The sequence below is a fragment of the Lolium rigidum genome, chromosome 6 (genome assembly GCF_022539505.1).
Source record: "Lolium rigidum isolate FL_2022 chromosome 6, APGP_CSIRO_Lrig_0.1, whole genome shotgun sequence".
Lineage (NCBI taxonomy): Eukaryota > Viridiplantae > Streptophyta > Magnoliopsida > Poales > Poaceae > Lolium > Lolium rigidum.
This window is the reverse complement of record NC_061513.1, coordinates 258,862,191-258,878,763: the sequence shown is the minus strand read 5'-3', so window position 1 is coordinate 258,878,763 and position 16,573 is coordinate 258,862,191. Positions and strand designations below refer to the sequence as shown.

Below are 16,573 nucleotides of genomic sequence, written 5' to 3'. Positions count from 1 at the left end.
GTGTTTTCTGCTCTTTTCGCTCAAGTAAATTAAGGCCCAAAAATAGAGCATACAACAGGTAACATTCACGATAATAAAGCCAGAAAAGAGTAAACACATCAGGTAGACGCCATGAGCCCATGGGCACACCTATGCTGTGATGCATTTATAGGAACATTTGCTTCAAAGAAATTGTCCGTGTACCCTGCCCCAGCTTTCATACGACCTACCGTACGAACGGCGTGTCCTTTTCTAATTTATACCAGATCGTACATACATTAAACATTTGCACTAGCGGTACAGTACCATACAGGTACAGTACTGTACATGGAGAGTCTTCGCCCGAGATGACGAGTAGCACAAGATATGCGAGGAAAAGGAGATAAGATCTGTTTCTTCAGACAAGCAAACATTTTTCTCTGACTGACAGTAGTTGTGTTGTGTACTTGTGTGCGCTTCTGCCGTCGACCAATGCTGACGCGCGAGCCAGAACAGAATCCACCGTCGCAACCACTTCTTCTTCTTCCTCCGCTTCGTCGTCGTCATCGTCCGACAAGCTGCGCGGCCATGGCAGGACACGTGAGCTTAACTAATGGCCGCGCGCTCCCTTTATCTTTACTCCTTCCACGCCTTCCCGTAATCAGTTTTTCGGTGGGCCCACACGGCGAGATTTAAAGCCGTTGCTTTGGATGATGAGGTTGACGTCGTGCTGGGTTGCGTTCGAGCATCGGGCAGTGTGGCACAGTGCCTACGACTGACACAATGGAGTATTCTTCTGTTGCTCCTTCAAGACGACCCGGATTAAGATACTCCCGCTGTGTTGTTGGTAGCTTCTAATCGGGGTTTGGAATACTGTACATAATCTCTCGTGGATTTGAGAATGCTTTCCTAGTATTTTTTGTAAGCTCTGCCCGAGCATCTGTTTTCTTCACTTGTATATTGAGTCAATGATTAGGGGTTCGGTTTAAAGATTGGGAGAGATTAAAACATGATGCGAAAATCCAACAAATAGATCGTTGAGGTTTGGACCCCCATCCCGTTCAATTTAAAGTGGACACAAAGCTAATCTCTGGGTACCACAGTACTGTCCCAGCCAAGTACGATCAATGGCCTTAACTAAAGAAGTTGGCAATTGGCATAAGTGCGCCACAAGATAAACCTAGACTAATTGTGAACCATTGATTAGTGCCGCTCCCACAAGGATTGTTAGACTACTAGCCAAAGTCGGGTGCTGGTTCATTGTTGTTACTGAAAAGCACATATGCACTAGCATCTTTATTCTTTAACCATACATAGACCAAACCCTATCTACCAAATTTATATATGGATTAAGTAGTAGTGCAAAATACGAGATGAAAAGTACATACATCACGATCGGAAAGGTCGCTCCAGCAACAACATCACCATGGTTATTGACTTATTGTTGCGGCCATCCAGGTTTTTGTTGAAGTAGCCGGATGCCAAGTATGCAAACGAATAGAGGCGAGCAGTCGCGCCCGAGGCATTCCCCAAAAATCTAATCGCTTATTTCCCGGTGCAGAATCTCGATGGACGGAATTTCGGAGGCCTACTCTGCCAGACACCCATGAACAGAGTCGTCGGGATGGGGAAGAGTAGAGAACAACGCTGCAAAAGAAACTTAGTTGAGAGAGAGAGACATAAATGAGTGGAGAACTCTCCTGATATAGCCTAGAAGGGAAACCGCCGACCAAACCGCGACGCTTTCAAGGCAAGGACACTTGGCGGGTATGCACATCACCAAGGTTATTGACTTATTGTTGAGGCCATCCAGGGTTTTGTCGAAGTAGCCGGATCTGCTAAGTACCTATATGAATAGGGGCGAGCAGTCGCGAATCTCGATGGACGGAATTTCGGAGGCCTACTCTTTCAAACGGCCATAAACAGAGTTGTCGGGATGTGGAAGACTAGAGAGCAACACAACAACAAAAACTTAGTCGAGACAGACATAAAGGAGTGAAGAGTTCTAGATTTGTTTTGTCGCTTATCTTCTGGTATAGCCTAGGAGAGAACCGCCGACCAAACGTCCAAAACAGAACTCGAGTCGGCGATGCTCGATGGCAAGGCGGGCCTCGCTCATTTAGCGGAGCTGGAACAACTAACGTTATAAGCTGCTTTAACTCTCTTCCAGATATAACGTGAGACTAAATTTTGTCTCCTACGAGCTCTAAGCTGCCATAATAGGTGGGTTTGAGATTTCAGGATTAGGATGAGATGGGAACAACGGGGTTGCTTTCACTTCACCACACTGCCAAAAATTTCGTCGGACTATGTTAATGACTCGAGACAACAACAATTTCGTGTCGTTCATCTCTTTCGAGCAAATTGCACAAACCACTCACTATTGCTGTCTATGTTGCACAAATCACTCACTTTTCACGTTTTTTGCAGAAAACACCAACTTTACATGTAGTTAGTTGCACAGAGGTTCAAATCAAGGATTAGACTTGTTAACCGCAAATCTGACAGTCAAGGCCCACAGTGAGATATGATGTGGCATCCACGTGTTATCAACTATTTTTTTAAACCTTAAAAATTACGAAAATTCCAATAAATGGAACAATATAAACTAATAAATCTAGGAAAGTTTGAAATACTTTAAAATACTTATCACTTTTTGTGAGATATGGTCAAAACTTAGGTTCAAACTTTTCAAAAAGTTCTGAGAAATTATAGTATTTGAAACAATATGATATAAGTAATCTCGTAAAGTTTGACATAATTTAAAGTATCAAGTACTTGCCATCTTGAACTTATCACCGCCTCCAAGCCATCATACTGCTCAATTTATATTGTTTCGTTTATTTTAAAAATTTCAAACTTTTAAAAATTCTTGAAAAAAGCTAGGTTATGATACTCGGGTGCCACATTATCATTGGCCATGGACCCATTTGTCAGATTTGCTATTAACTAGCCTAATCTCAGATTTGGACCTCTGTGCAACCAACTACACGTAAAGTTAGTGTTTTGTGCAAAAGACGTGAAAAGTGAGTAATTTGTGCAACAAAGACAGCAAAAATGAGTGGTTTGTGCAATTTCCTCATCTCTTTCCCAGCAGGCAAGCACCCGTACCTGGCTTCCACTTGACCGTACAACCATTTTCTCGCTGAAAAAGACGTTCTTCACGGAGGTGGCGTTTTGGCTAATAGGAGCAAATGCTCCTATTATACAAAATAATTAAAAAATAATTTTAAAAATGTCAAAAAATTCTGACATAAATTTTTTGTTGTACATCGTGACATTCTATGTTAGTGCACAAGTTTTCATGGAGAAACAACATTTTATATCGCGTGTACAAAAAAGACAAAAAAATGTCCTGTACGTAGTCGTGTTATAGCATCAAAATTTGTCTTTTTTACTGGAGCAACAAATTTTTATAGTTTTTTTTAAAACTTGTGTACGAACATAAAATGTGTAGATGTACATGAATTTTTTTAGTTTAGAATTTTTTAACACTTCGAAATGTTGATTCACACAATGGGAAGAATGCTCCTATGAGCCAAAGTGAATATCCCGTTCTTCACAAGCTAGATACTATTTTCTTGTTAGGAACAGTCTCGTGCTCCACCCAAAAAGCAGAAACCAACAACAAATGACAGCGACCAATGCAGCCATCTCACATCACCCCGAAAGCGGCCCCTCCATGCCCGTCCAAAATCCAAACTGAAATCCAAACCGAGAAGAGAGAGAGATCCACGGGTTAATCACAGCCATCAGTCGAAGTCTCCAAAAATAAAGCACAGCCAGCCACGACGGAGCCTCACTCACTGTCACTGGTCGCTCTCCTTGTCAGTCTCACTGCAACTGTTTTGCAGAGGAAAAAAAAGAGTGGGCTGGCTCACTCACTGGAAGTGGGAGTGCGAGCTCGCTCGGGCCAGCCAGCCATTACTCCGTCTCCACCTTCCGCGCTTCAATTCACCCACACTCCCGCAGTCCCCACTCACTCCAAAGCACTCACTCTCTCTCCCCACTCCGCCATGGCCGCGTCGCACTCCTCCCCCTACTAGCACGCGCCCGCCAGCCAGCCCGCGCGATCCAGATCCCGCGCGCGCGCGCCACCCGGCCATGGGGGGCTGCCACGCCAAGCCGCTCACACACGACGCCGACGCCGACGCCTCCCCGCCCCACCCCGCGCCGGCCACCCCGCCGCCGGCGTCCTCCACCACCGCGCCCGCCACGCCCAAGAAGCACTGGACCTCCTCCCCCTTCTTCCCCTTCTCCACGCCCAGCCCGAGCCCGGCGCACCACCTCTTCTCCTCCTCCTCCGCGGCGTCCCCCCGAGCCACCCCGTCCAAGTCCCCCGCGCCAGCCGGCTCCGCGCCCGCCACCCCGGCCAGGCGCCTCCTGCGGCTGCCCTTCCCGCCGCCGTCGCCCGCCAAGCACATCCGCCAGGCGCTCGCGCGCAGGCACGGCCCCTCGCGGCCCGCGATCCCCGAGGAGGGCGCCGACGCGGACGGCGCCGGGAGGGGCCTCGACAAGGGGTTCGGCTTCAACAGGGGATTCGCCGCCAAGTACGACATGGGGGACGAGGTCGGCAGGGGGCACTTCGGGTTCACCTGCGCCGCCAGGATCAGGAAGGGCGCGCGCAAGGGCGACCCCGTCGCCGTCAAGGTCATACCCAAGGCCAAGGTGACCACAATGTCCTGCAAATTACTTTGCTCGCGCGCCTTCGGATCCTTGTTTTGTTTGCTGGGGTTTTGGTGAAATTTATCGAAATCTAAATATATGCATGTTGTGCATGCTAGTTTTCTGAAGGAAAAAAATAGCTGCTGCTGGAGTTCATTTATAGGCGGTGTTAGATTTGTTAATGGCCAGTAAATAATGCGGCCTTCTCATGATAACTACAGTACGAGGGTGCTACTACTTCTGAACAAATTTTGTACTACCTATAGGATTCTGTAGATTTACGCTTTATGGATGTCCTGAATGTTTGCTCAATAGAGAAAGGTAAAGCATGTCTTTCTGAAAGCAACCACTCACTAATCTAATCAAAGCTGTGGAGAATTTGACGCACATCAGTTGATTTCTTAACAGACGTGGCCCCTTCTTGTCACCTACATGAGTCAAAGTGCTTTGTCCTAGGGGTTCTGGTGGCAATGCTGTCTTGCCGTAATAGCATGGATTCATCTACTAACATGATATTGATCCACATTGTGCATTGTCAAAAGATTGTTTAACTTAATTGCATGCATGTAAGAACAATGTAGATTATTTTGTTTTCTGCGTCCAGCGTTATTGCATACTAGGTACTCCATCCGTTCCACATTAGTTGTCGCTGATTTAGTACATCGGATTATTTGCTGTAAAATATACCCACTTGAATCATGAGATCTTAGCAATTCCTGTCAATTATTGTTGATATTCGGTAACTAGTTGGCCCACTTCTTTATTATTGCTGTGCAACCTTGTTCAGGCCCAATAGTTGCATTCTCTCTTTCTTGGGTTGCACCATTTCAGTTCGTTATTTTAGGATAAATACGATCACTTACCATATCCAGACACCAACTTAGTTCCTCACTCTCATATGTGCATTCTTTAGTATTGTCTGAGGTTGCTCTGATCTTTTCTCAGATGACAACATCCATTGCTATAGAGGATGTCCGGAGGGAGGTGAAAATTTTGAAGGCTTTGGCAGGACACAAGAACTTGGTCCAATTTTATGATGCATATGAGGACAACGAAAATGTCTACATTGTAATGGAGTAAGCTTCAATGTACCTTCATAGTTGTCATGTGTTTTGACTGTAATTTGAAATCTATGAGGATGCAGGCTCTTTAATATATCAAGTGTTGTAGCCGTTAGCCCCCACTATCAATACACTAAATTACAAACGTATAAAACAAACTCATCGAACAGCAAAAAGTTCCAACTCGCTTGAGTAGTTTTGCACATTCCTTTTATATTAAGATTTTTTTAGTCTATTTGCTTATTGTTGATGTAGCAAGAATTACCTTTCAAAAGCATATGAATATGCTGCCTTGTTTGATTAAAAATGTCTCAAGCAAGTATATGGCTTTTCATCAGTTACTAGACGATTAATTACTTTTTTACATTCCTTATGTTAATTCTTGTTCCAAGAGTTACACAAAATTTTGGATGAAGGTACTATCAGGAGTTCGTATAATTGGCTGCAATTATCACTTGATAACGCATTATGAGATTGAACATACATTAATGTCCTTTTGCGTGGCTGCACTGTTGTCAATAGGCTTGCATCTAGAATGGAATTTCCAGAGATGGTCAAGTCCAGAAAATTTCGTGACAACAAGTCGTTGAATGATACCTTCTATATTAGACTTTTCTTTTTTGCATCCATACCTACCTTTCATACCTTTTTGACGTGCACACCATGTTTATTTGATGTTAAAAAGTAGTAATATTTAATTTAAAATTCTGTTGTTTAGGTTGTGTGAGGGAGGGGAGCTTCTGGATAGAATACTTTCCAGGTAAGCTACAAGTAAACTTATATTACGTGATACAGTATCATAGTTTACTGCGAATTATGTCATTTATTAAAACTTATGTTTCGGTTTCACTTTAAGCAGAGGTGGCAAGTACTCTGAGGATGATGCGAAGGTTGTCCTGGTGCAAATATTAAATGTTGTTGCTTTTTGCCACATTCAAGGAGTAGTTCATAGGGATCTCAAACCAGAGGTGAAGTGCCTTTTCAGTTTTCTAGCTTCTCATCAGTTGTCATTATTACTATGATGGACTTATTAGAAACTTATGATTTTTAATAGTGCTGGTAAACTAGCCAGGTCTTTATTGCAAATTGCAACGATGAACTGTTTCTACTTCCTGTATATAATATATCCATGAATCTTGGGCATTACACTATCTAATAGCCCTATAATTTACTCATGACATTCTTCACATACATAGCCTATGTATTGTGTTTATTTTAACTTCTCCTGTGAATAAGCATCAATTTTAACTGTTCTCCTACTTGACAGCGTAATGACTTGCAATATATATGTTTTCAGAATTTTCTTTTTACTTCGAAAGATGAGAACTCTCAACTTAAGACCATTGACTTTGGCTTATCAGATTTTGTAAAACCAGGTTAGTTTCTTACTCATCAATCTGCATATTTGTTTATTTGTTGATTTGTACCTGCCAGCAGCAAACATAGTAGTATCCAAAGGCATTTTTCTAACAAGATGTTCCAATCTTTCATGCAGATGAGAGGCTTAATGATATTGTTGGAAGTGCTTACTATGTTGCTCCTGAAGTTTTGCATAGATGCTATAGCACAGAAGCTGATGTCTGGAGTATAGGTGTCATTGCCTATATCCTCCTTTGTGGCAGTCGCCCATTTTGGGCACGCACTGAATCTGGCATATTTCGTTCTGTTCTCAAAGCCGACCCCAGTTATAACGAAGCACCTTGGCCTGCTCTGACCCCAGAAGCAATGGACTTTGTTAAGCGCTTGCTGTGCAAGGATCCACGTAGAAGGATGACTGCAGCACAAGCTTTAGGCGAGTTTCAATCTGTCCGATGGAACTTTGAATCCAGTTTAAACTTACATTTCTCTGAGTATCCCTTACATTATGTTTTTCAGGTCATCCATGGATCAGAAACTACAATGACATTAAGATGCCATTGGACGTCCTTATATTCCGTCTTATCAAAGCTTATATTCGTTCGTCATCATTACGAAAAGCCGCTCTGAGGGTCTGTATTGATAAAACCTTCTGATTTTTTTCCTGTTGTTCCACATAGATAATTTTGTTGCCTCTTCAAATTTGAACTTGCTTTTATCATCTATCAGAATTTTTTTCTACTGAATGCTTTGAATGGTTGTGCAGCAGCATTGTATTTTGTTAGTTGGTTAGTTAGATTCAATTCCGTGTATCTCATAGAACTTCTTGATCTGTTGTTACATATTTGTGCAATTTTCATAAATGTTTTTTTATGCCTACTTTTTTGTACTTCTGATTTTATAAGTACGAAACAAAAATGCTTAGGCAGTTCTGTTTTTTTGCGTTTTGTCCTTTTACAATTAACATAAAGAGGGGAAGTCACTTTATTTGAAGCTCAACTTGGTCCTCTCAAGCTTTTCTTTTGATACCCATGACTAACCTCTTTTACTTTTGTCTGCAATCTGCAGCCATTGTTTGATGATCTTTCTTGATCCATTACAGGCTTTGTCAAAGACTTTGACTGTTGATGAGCTTTATTATCTTAAAGGGCAGTTTTCCTTGCTCGAACCTGATCGAAATGGATGCATCACCCTAGATAATATCAGAATGGTTTGTTCTTCATAGAGCTCTGGTATGCTACCCCACTCATTTTGAAGCTACTCTGCTGACTCCTCCTGTTTCATCCTCTTTAGGCCTTGACAAGGGAAGCCACTGAGGCGATGAAAGAAACACGAGTCCAGGAGATCCTTGTCTCGGTACGTATGTGTTGTTGATCTTATGATAACATCTGATTCAGCGCACATTGTACTCACTGTATAACTGACTTATCTTTTCAGTTGAGCGCTCTTCAGTACAGACGAATGGACTTCCATGAGTTCTGTGCAGCTGCGCTAAGTGTTCACCAGCTTGAAGCGCTAGACAGATGGGAGCAACATGCCAGATCTGCTTATGACATTTTCGAGAAGGATGGCAATCGAGCTATTGTAATTGATGAACTAGCTTCAGTATGTGACACATTCTACTCCATCCATATTCATTTTCTAATTGATATTTTTTTTTGGAGTCTCCTGACATATTTCCTATGTTACTTGGTTTTTCAGGAACTGGGTCTCAGCCCGTCAGTGCCGCTGCACGTTGTTCTGCAGGACTGGATCCGGCACACCGATGGGAAGCTCAGCTTCCTTGGATTCGTCAAGTTGCTGCATGGCATGTCCAGCAGGTCCCTGTCAAAGATGAGATGACTGTTGATAATCTCTAACGACAGCAACAAATTTATGCTTCCCCAGCACCTGATGGCTTGGTTCACAGTTCACATACAGCTTAGCAACTCTTTTAAGGAAAGGTTCGTCTGCGTTAGCCTGCATACTGAGGACGACAGTGCCTGTGCTAGTAGTACCCGCCTGGTTTGTCACTAATTTGAGTATAGAGTTCCGTTTGTCGGCGCCTGCATACTGATCGCCGCCACCGTCTTCAAAAATCATTGCCGTCGTCAGTTAGTAGATTAGGAAAAGGAAAAAAGATCTCACCCATGTCTCTGCATTTGTGCAACATGTGATGCCTCTAACAGTCTTAGAATAGTCATGTTCCGTTGCTGTGGACAGCGTTGTAAAATGCCCTGGTTCCTGTAATTGGAGCAGAGTCGGCTGGGACACATGTCACTCGCTGACGTTGTCACCAGTGTGCCATTATATTGATTGAGTTGAATGAATATGCTTGAATTTTGTGATCTGCATATGGTTCTTGTGTCTGCCTTGTGGCCAATCTTGCCCGTTTGCTGATTGTGTCGTGTCAGAAATGCAATACATCCCAAGGTGTTACCTGATGCCCCGTAGACACGAACATTGATCTCGTTTTTGTAAGGTTAACATCTGAGGCGTGAGATTGCGTGAAGTTTCCAGGCCGTAATTTGTTCTTGCCTGTCATGATCTGTGCCTTTGGGGCTTTCTTTAGAGCTGTATTAGTCTTTTGGAAATTTTCTGAGCCGCTGATCTTGCGTGGAACATGCCAATCCAAATGTCCCAACCAACGCCATCCGGTGCCGATTGTTAGTGGCAAAGGTTATAGTGGTAGGGTAATCTCGCTTCGGACTGTCTATCGCTGATACAATGTATCAACTCTCCAAGCCAAGACCGATCTTCAGTTGGCTCTGTGGTGATGGACATCAAGCAGCTTGTAGCAAGTTTTGATTCAGCTACCTTCAAGTATGTTTATCGATCTCTCAATGAGGCGGTAAGGCGGCACACACTGAAACGAGGCAAAAGATTTGCATTTTCATTAATAAAGAAAAAAATTAGAGTTTTATAACAAATACCTAGGACATGTCCTAGAACTTAATCAATAGCCTACTCTCCCGGTTTTACATTGCACAATTCCTTAGCACCGGCCAAACACCAAACCCGGCCTCATCTTTGATCTTGGCCATGATAACATTTATGGTGAAATGGTGGTGGCAGAAGACTCTAGCGTTGTGCTCCTTCTAAACTTCCCAAGAGATGAGCATAAGCAAGGATATCAAAGCTTTCCTATGTTGACCTCTTCGTAAGGCAATATTTGTCCACGACACATCGGCGTTTGGCTCATTGATCCATGACTCCTGGGGTCTATCATAAATACCACACCAAGCTAGAATCTCTTTCCAAACCCGCAAGGTAAAGCGACATTTATACATGAGGTGGTCCGCCATCTCTTGGACTTCGTTGCATAGAGGATAATTTCCACAATTTTCCCAACCTCTACGTTGAAGCCTATCCGTCATCCATACTCTATATTGCATAATCAACCAAACGAAGAATTTGCACTTTGGAGGTGCCCAAACTTTCCAAACCGTGAAGTTTAGGGAGGTTGAAACTAGGTCTTTGAATTGCATCTTGTAGGCCGAGGAGCCGGAATATTTTCCATCATTTGCGAACTTCCAAGTAATGGTGTACCGAACATCATGGAGAAGGCGCACGTCTTGAAGAAGACCCCAAAGCTTGACAAATTTTTCAATGTGAGGCACCCCAAACTCATGAGAGATCTTGATTTGATTGACCCAAAAGTTGTTATAGAGAGCCTTTCGGATATTGCAATTCTTCTTCTTAGACAATTTAAAGATCAAGGGAACCAAATCACATGGGCAAAGTCCGCCAAGCCAAGGAAAGGTCCAAAATTTCGCTTTTTTTTCCATTTCCAATATTAACAAAAGTGGCGGTCGTAAAAAGCCGCTGGTCCTCCTTATTGCATGGATTACCAAGACCGATCCAAGATTTCGATTCATCGGTCCACTCACGCCATAGCCATCTTAGCCTTAGGGCGGAGGCAAAGTTCTCGACGTGCAAGCTTGGTAGGACGGCAAACTTTCTCCCAATTAACTTTGCACTTGCCCCTATCACTTTGTTGCGGCCCGCCCAAAGAAAAGCCCGGAGAAGAGCCATGATTCTATGAGTGGAAGGTCGATGGAGGTGATGCGATGGATCGTTTGAGAAGTAAGGACGGAGCGGACCAACACTCTTCTACCAACCATGTTCACATCCTTCCAATTTTCGGCGGCAAACTTTTCGACAATTTTATCTTCTAAGTATTAAAGGTCCGCACGTTTAAGTCTAGTAACCGACAATGGTAAACCCAAGTATCGCATTGGAAAAGTTGTTCTCTTAGGCAGGAAAGGTTGAAAGATGCCATCAAGGTTGAGACTGTCGCATTGGATTTGGACAACAAGGCTTTTTTCCGGGTTAGGACCTTCACCAAAGATAGCAAGAATTAAAGCGAGGCACACACTTTGGGCTAGGACCTTTAATGTTTATAGTTTAGGCTTTATTTTAAACAAAAAAAACATTGCACATAATGTGTCAATAAAGTGCCGTGTTCTAAAAAAAAAAACGGCCGCTCGTCAGAATTTAGAGTTTTGAAATTCTGGAAAGGTCGCAGATGGGCGTTACCTATGTATGAAAGGAAGTAAACGTTCGGGTCACACGGCAATCTAAACCCGCTTTCCATTTTATCGGAGGCAAACGAGAAGTGGGGAAAAGCGAAGGCGGAAGGCAACCAGAGGAGGCAAGGGCGGCGGCGCGCGAGCGTCCCAAACCCAGCGCGGCGGAAGGCAATCGGGAGGCGGGCAAGGCCACCGCGATGCCGGTAACAAGAGGGCGCGCCGCGGCGGCGGCGGTGGTGGTGGTGGAGGAAGAGAGCGACGCGCCGATTGACATCTCCTCTGATTCCGATGCCGAATCGGCAGAATCCTCGGGGTCGGAGGAGGAGGACGAGGAGGAGGCGGCCACCAGCGACGAAGACTACATCGACATCAGCGACAGCGGCGAAAGCTACGTCAACGTCAGCGACAGCGACGACGGCGACGACGAGGGGAGCTGCGACGGGGACGAGGGGGAAGCGGAGGCGGGCCAACCCGGCGCGGACCGGAGCGAGGATGCGTCCACAAAAATCGCCGATCTCCTCCGCCGTAATCACCTCTATCCCTTTCAATTGTTTGCAACTTATAGTGTTACTGTTGTTTCATTATTTATCCAATAAAAAATGGAGCAGCTTGGCCCTGCTAATCTAATAGACCTGTAGATAGTGCTGCATAATGAAATCCTGGAAGGCTGGAACCCTGTTCGGAAGAAGTGTCACGGTAGTATGGATTGCATTCAAGGGATACTCGATCAGGGCACCTGCTGATTAGTGAAATCTAGTGTAGCTGAATCGACAATCAAATCATGAAACGCATTCTCCCTTCTAGTGTTATTGGCTACTGTACATATGCTGCATGCTGGAACCCTGTTGTGAAGTATCTTCATTCATAGTTCGGATTACATCCAGGGGAGACTCAATCTGAGCACCTGCTGGTTAGCGCAACTGAATTGAGTCACTGAACATAGTCCTCCTTCTAGGGATATTGGATATGACAGCTTCACATAGAGGAAATAGGATTCCCAAATTATCTAGATATTTTTGTATGGTACACTTTATTTAGAAATATGGGCAGAATGGTTGTACAAATGGATAGAGCATAGAGCAATTGGGTGGAACCAGCTTCATTTTAAACCAGTCATCGAATGGAGTTGGATGCAACTTGTGTCATGTTTGGGATGGTAGAAGTTAGGACAGGGCTATATGATATTCCTAGACTTTGCTCAGTTTGTTCCCAGAGAAAACATGAATTTATTGAACATCATGGTTCTTATATTTGATAGCACTATTTCCTACATACCCTAGTGAGCAGAAATTTTCTTATAGGAGGGAGAAATCTGGATAGGATTAAGCTGGTGGAGTGCAAAGCATATTTAAAGAAGAATGGTCTTAGCCAAGTCGGGGACATGACAACTTGTGTAGAAAGAATAATGCTGCATTGGAGGTTAGTTATTGGATATTTCCTAGTCAGGATTTTTTCACTTAATTTATGCTTATCTCCTCAATTATCAAGGTTCTGATGAACAGCTACTGCCTAAGATCACATTTCGAAAAATATCACTTCCCGCATCATCCTTGATTCCTGATTATATCTTCATCACAAGATCTTGATCTCAATATATGGTCATGTGGCATTTCCTCAATAGGTTCAAAACGGAGGATCCAGAGAAAATTTATCCTCGGTCATCCTTTAGTATTAACTGTAAAGGTGACACCTCACTTGTCACACAAGATTTCCCCTGTATGTGAATAGACAATCAAGGGCAATGACCATGATCTTTCAATTCAGGTGATGTCTGTAGAGGCGATGCCGTTTTATTCAAACAAAAGGTTCATGAGAAGAGGTAGCCATCTGTATTTCTGTACTAGCCAGGGTCTCTTTGGAATGGTAGCATGACTCTCCTTGGTGAATATTACAGTGGAAAAAGACACTCAAAATGTATTGGGAAGCGAATAGTAGCTGGTAAAGTTATTAAGGAAAGTTATGGTAAAGAGAAACAACAACACACCTTTACTGTAAGTATTGGTTCCATGATATAGTACCTCAATTATTTTTGTTTTCTTATGGCCCTTATGACTATGTTCGTTGTTCAATTTAATAGATTCAAGTGTTCTGGAGCAAAGGAGTTGGTAAATTACCACCTTTGAATCTGCTACTTGTCAAAGGGCGCAATTTATACAGAATGATGACCTTCCGCCAGGTGGGAACTGCTCTTTACCAGAATTAGTTTAGGATTCAGTATTATTGAATGAATTTACTCAAGCGTATTAAGTCTGTGTTACCTTCTAGGTGTTGTCTTCTTGGAATGTGATGGATTTATGCATCTCGATTATCAAGTTTATTTATGTTGCCCTTTTGACACTGTATGAGATCGTTTCAGATAATCTTATCGATCTACTCTGTTATTAGGAATGCATAAATTATTTCTTCTAACCGCATTCACCTAAATGAAGTGTAGTTTATTTATACATATTCTGAGGATGTCCCCACCATTCTCAGAGGGTGTGCTTATACCTTCATATACCTTGTCACAAGATGTCGTCCTATGATTTTCAAGTTCACATCGGAATTCATTTGTTCATGTAGTCTTGGACGAATGAAGAGGATAGATCGAAGGCTCTAGAAGAAAAGCACGGCAGAGGAGATGCTGCAAGACGTGTTCGTGCTTTGAATAGACCTAATTCTGGAGGTCACGGTAATTCCTATTCTCAGTATAATTTTGCTTGTCCTTAGAGGTTTTAGTTTCTCTATTAAGCATTATCGCATTAGCACTTGCCCACTTTTGAACTCAATGATGTTGTTGCATATGTGGGTTGATATTCAATCACACACACCGGATGTAGTGTTAAATGCTCTTATATTTGTTCAATAAATCATCTTTTCCGTGCTCGTGAAAAACATCATTTATGGACCGGAGTACATTTTCTTCTTTGATATTTGAAGTTTGAACGTTATGTTTTGATAACCACTTCTAGAATGATGGTTACGCAGTACATGTAACAGAAGTTTGTGAGCATTTTCTTTGGGGATTTGCTGACTTTAAATTCCCAAGGTTTGGTTAGTCTAATTAATTGGAATTAGGTAGTCTAGAATCTAGATGCAGCTATCTCTCAGAGGAATAAATTAAAATTTATTTCTACATCGAACAGCACAGCAGAGCACGAGATGAGTAATGTATTCACAGTTCTAGCTGCCTGATATGCTTACATACACTTCTTGGCATTTGTTTTGCTAAGCTATTGATTGATGCTACAGTTTATTTTCATTTGGGAAGTCCATAAGGTCATATTTTGTTTTACCAGAGGGCTGGCTAATTTTGTTCGTCCATTTGTATTTATCCTTCTGGCAGTTCTCAAGGGCAAGATATCAAAGGAAAAAGAAAAACATATGTCTCAACTTGGACGGCCTGATGGTGGATCCAGGAGAACTAAAGGCAAAAAACGCACTATGCAATCCTGCAATTCTGATCTTCCAACCAAAAAATCTCGAAAAGAAGAGCACCAAGTTTCTTCTGCAACAGTCTGCAACTGTCTGAATAGCACAGAAGTTAGGGTGAGTAAAAGAAAAGCTGGTTCTAAGCAAAAGAACACTGTTGGTAACAACCATGCTCAGTTTGAAGGAAGGTGCTTCGGTTCAGCTTCTCATTCGCAGACACATCCTGGAAATCCAGTTGGAATAAATCAGCCTTTATTTGAGAGGCCCCAGCGGCCACCTCCACCACGTGAAGTTGGCAATGCCTGGCAACCTCGTATGGACGGCAGATCAATAGCATGCCCAAACCCTTCAATGGCTTTCGAACATCCAAATGCAGCACCGACTGGCTGGCGTCCACCTCCAAGCAATCAACCTGGAATGGTGTTTCCACCGTTCAACATGTCACGAACTATGTACCAATCTCATTCAGATAGAGCATATGTGACGCCGCAATACAAATATTCTCGTGGTAGTAATAGGTTTCCTCGATAGGGTGGTTTGGCAGATGTCAGTTGCATTTTCAAGACTTAATTAGCGGTCACCGGTCTGAAATGTGGAATCCTGTTCTGGCTTGCTCAAAGCCATTCAATTTTTTAGCGGTGCTTCGTGCAATCTATTTTATTAATCAGAAACTTCATTACTACCTCCGATTCATATTAATTGACTTCAATATGGATGTATCTAGACATATTTTAGTTCTAGATACATCCATATTAGAGTCAGTTAATATGAACCGGAGGGAGTATTACAATCTGCAAACCAGGTGTTAAATCAAAGCAATAAGATGAAACTATGCTAAGAGCTTCTCTTGCGCACACACATGGGCTGCATATTTTACAGACCGATTCAAATATAGAAACTTGAATGCCTAGAACGAACTGACTTATGGTCTGTTTGGTTGCTCGGAAGGGTGTTTTCTGTTCTGCTGGGCCAAGTTCAGTTTGTTTGGTGCACTACGGGATTTCGCGTTCGTACGTCGTATGGTTTTTAAAGCGGCTAAAAAGTTGGCTCACGAGGGACACTCGATTTCAGCGTTTGATTTCAGCGTTTTCGGGTATGTAGGTGCTGACGAGCGCGAAAGTGAAAGCATGGTGGCTCTCTGCGTGCCCACTTTGGCAAAACTAGAACCTTCTTAGCTGCTATGTGCATGTCTTTGTAGGTATCTTTGTTTCTAGTTCATCTTAATCCTTGTTCGATCTACATAACGGTGGTTTGGTTCGAGATGAGATCTACATGAAAAAGCTACGTCTTGATGTTGTGAATCTATTTCCACAACCGGTTTGGAGTTTCTTCTAGTTTTGAATGTCAATTTCATGTTCTTTTTGGAATTTTATGGTTGAATTTTGTCAAATTTGTGGGACTCGGTCGACCGTTTGAAATTTTGTTGGAGGGGTAAGTTCATCTTGCTATTTTAAACAACTTTCGTGTTCATTGTTTTTCATTTTGACATTCGTAGATGAGTGCTTCTTTGTCTCCCTAATACAATGTAGGAAGTTGTAGCTCTACTCGTATACGAAGGAAATTTCAAATGATCGAGTGTATAAACTCCAAAGAGAACACGAAACTGTGCTT

General features: G+C 42.9%; 2 protein-coding genes across 2 annotated transcripts; both read left to right on the top strand.

Annotated features, from left to right (window-relative positions):
* Positions 1 to 4,062: 4,062 nt before the first annotated feature.
* On the top strand, positions 4,063 to 9,349 carry LOC124661286 (CDPK-related kinase 5-like). The gene is made up of 11 exons (XM_047199152.1): positions 4,063 to 4,626; positions 5,569 to 5,699; positions 6,403 to 6,444; positions 6,544 to 6,652; positions 6,982 to 7,060; positions 7,180 to 7,476; positions 7,560 to 7,672; positions 8,143 to 8,250; positions 8,334 to 8,396; positions 8,478 to 8,645; positions 8,742 to 9,349. The coding sequence occupies exons 1-11, from the start codon at positions 4,063 to 4,065 to the stop codon at positions 8,880 to 8,882; spliced, it is 1,815 nt and encodes a 604-aa protein (XP_047055108.1). The 3' UTR covers positions 8,883 to 9,349.
* Positions 9,350 to 11,721: 2,372 nt separating this feature from the next.
* LOC124661949 (zinc finger CCCH domain-containing protein 62-like) lies at positions 11,722 to 15,590 on the top strand. Its single transcript, XM_047199837.1, has 8 exons — positions 11,722 to 12,076; positions 12,853 to 12,970; positions 13,173 to 13,234; positions 13,316 to 13,370; positions 13,446 to 13,542; positions 13,629 to 13,727; positions 14,114 to 14,222; positions 14,877 to 15,590. The coding sequence occupies exons 1-8, from the start codon at positions 11,749 to 11,751 to the stop codon at positions 15,491 to 15,493; spliced, it is 1,485 nt and encodes a 494-aa protein (XP_047055793.1). The 5' UTR covers positions 11,722 to 11,748; the 3' UTR covers positions 15,494 to 15,590.
* Positions 15,591 to 16,573: the final 983 nt, after the last annotated feature.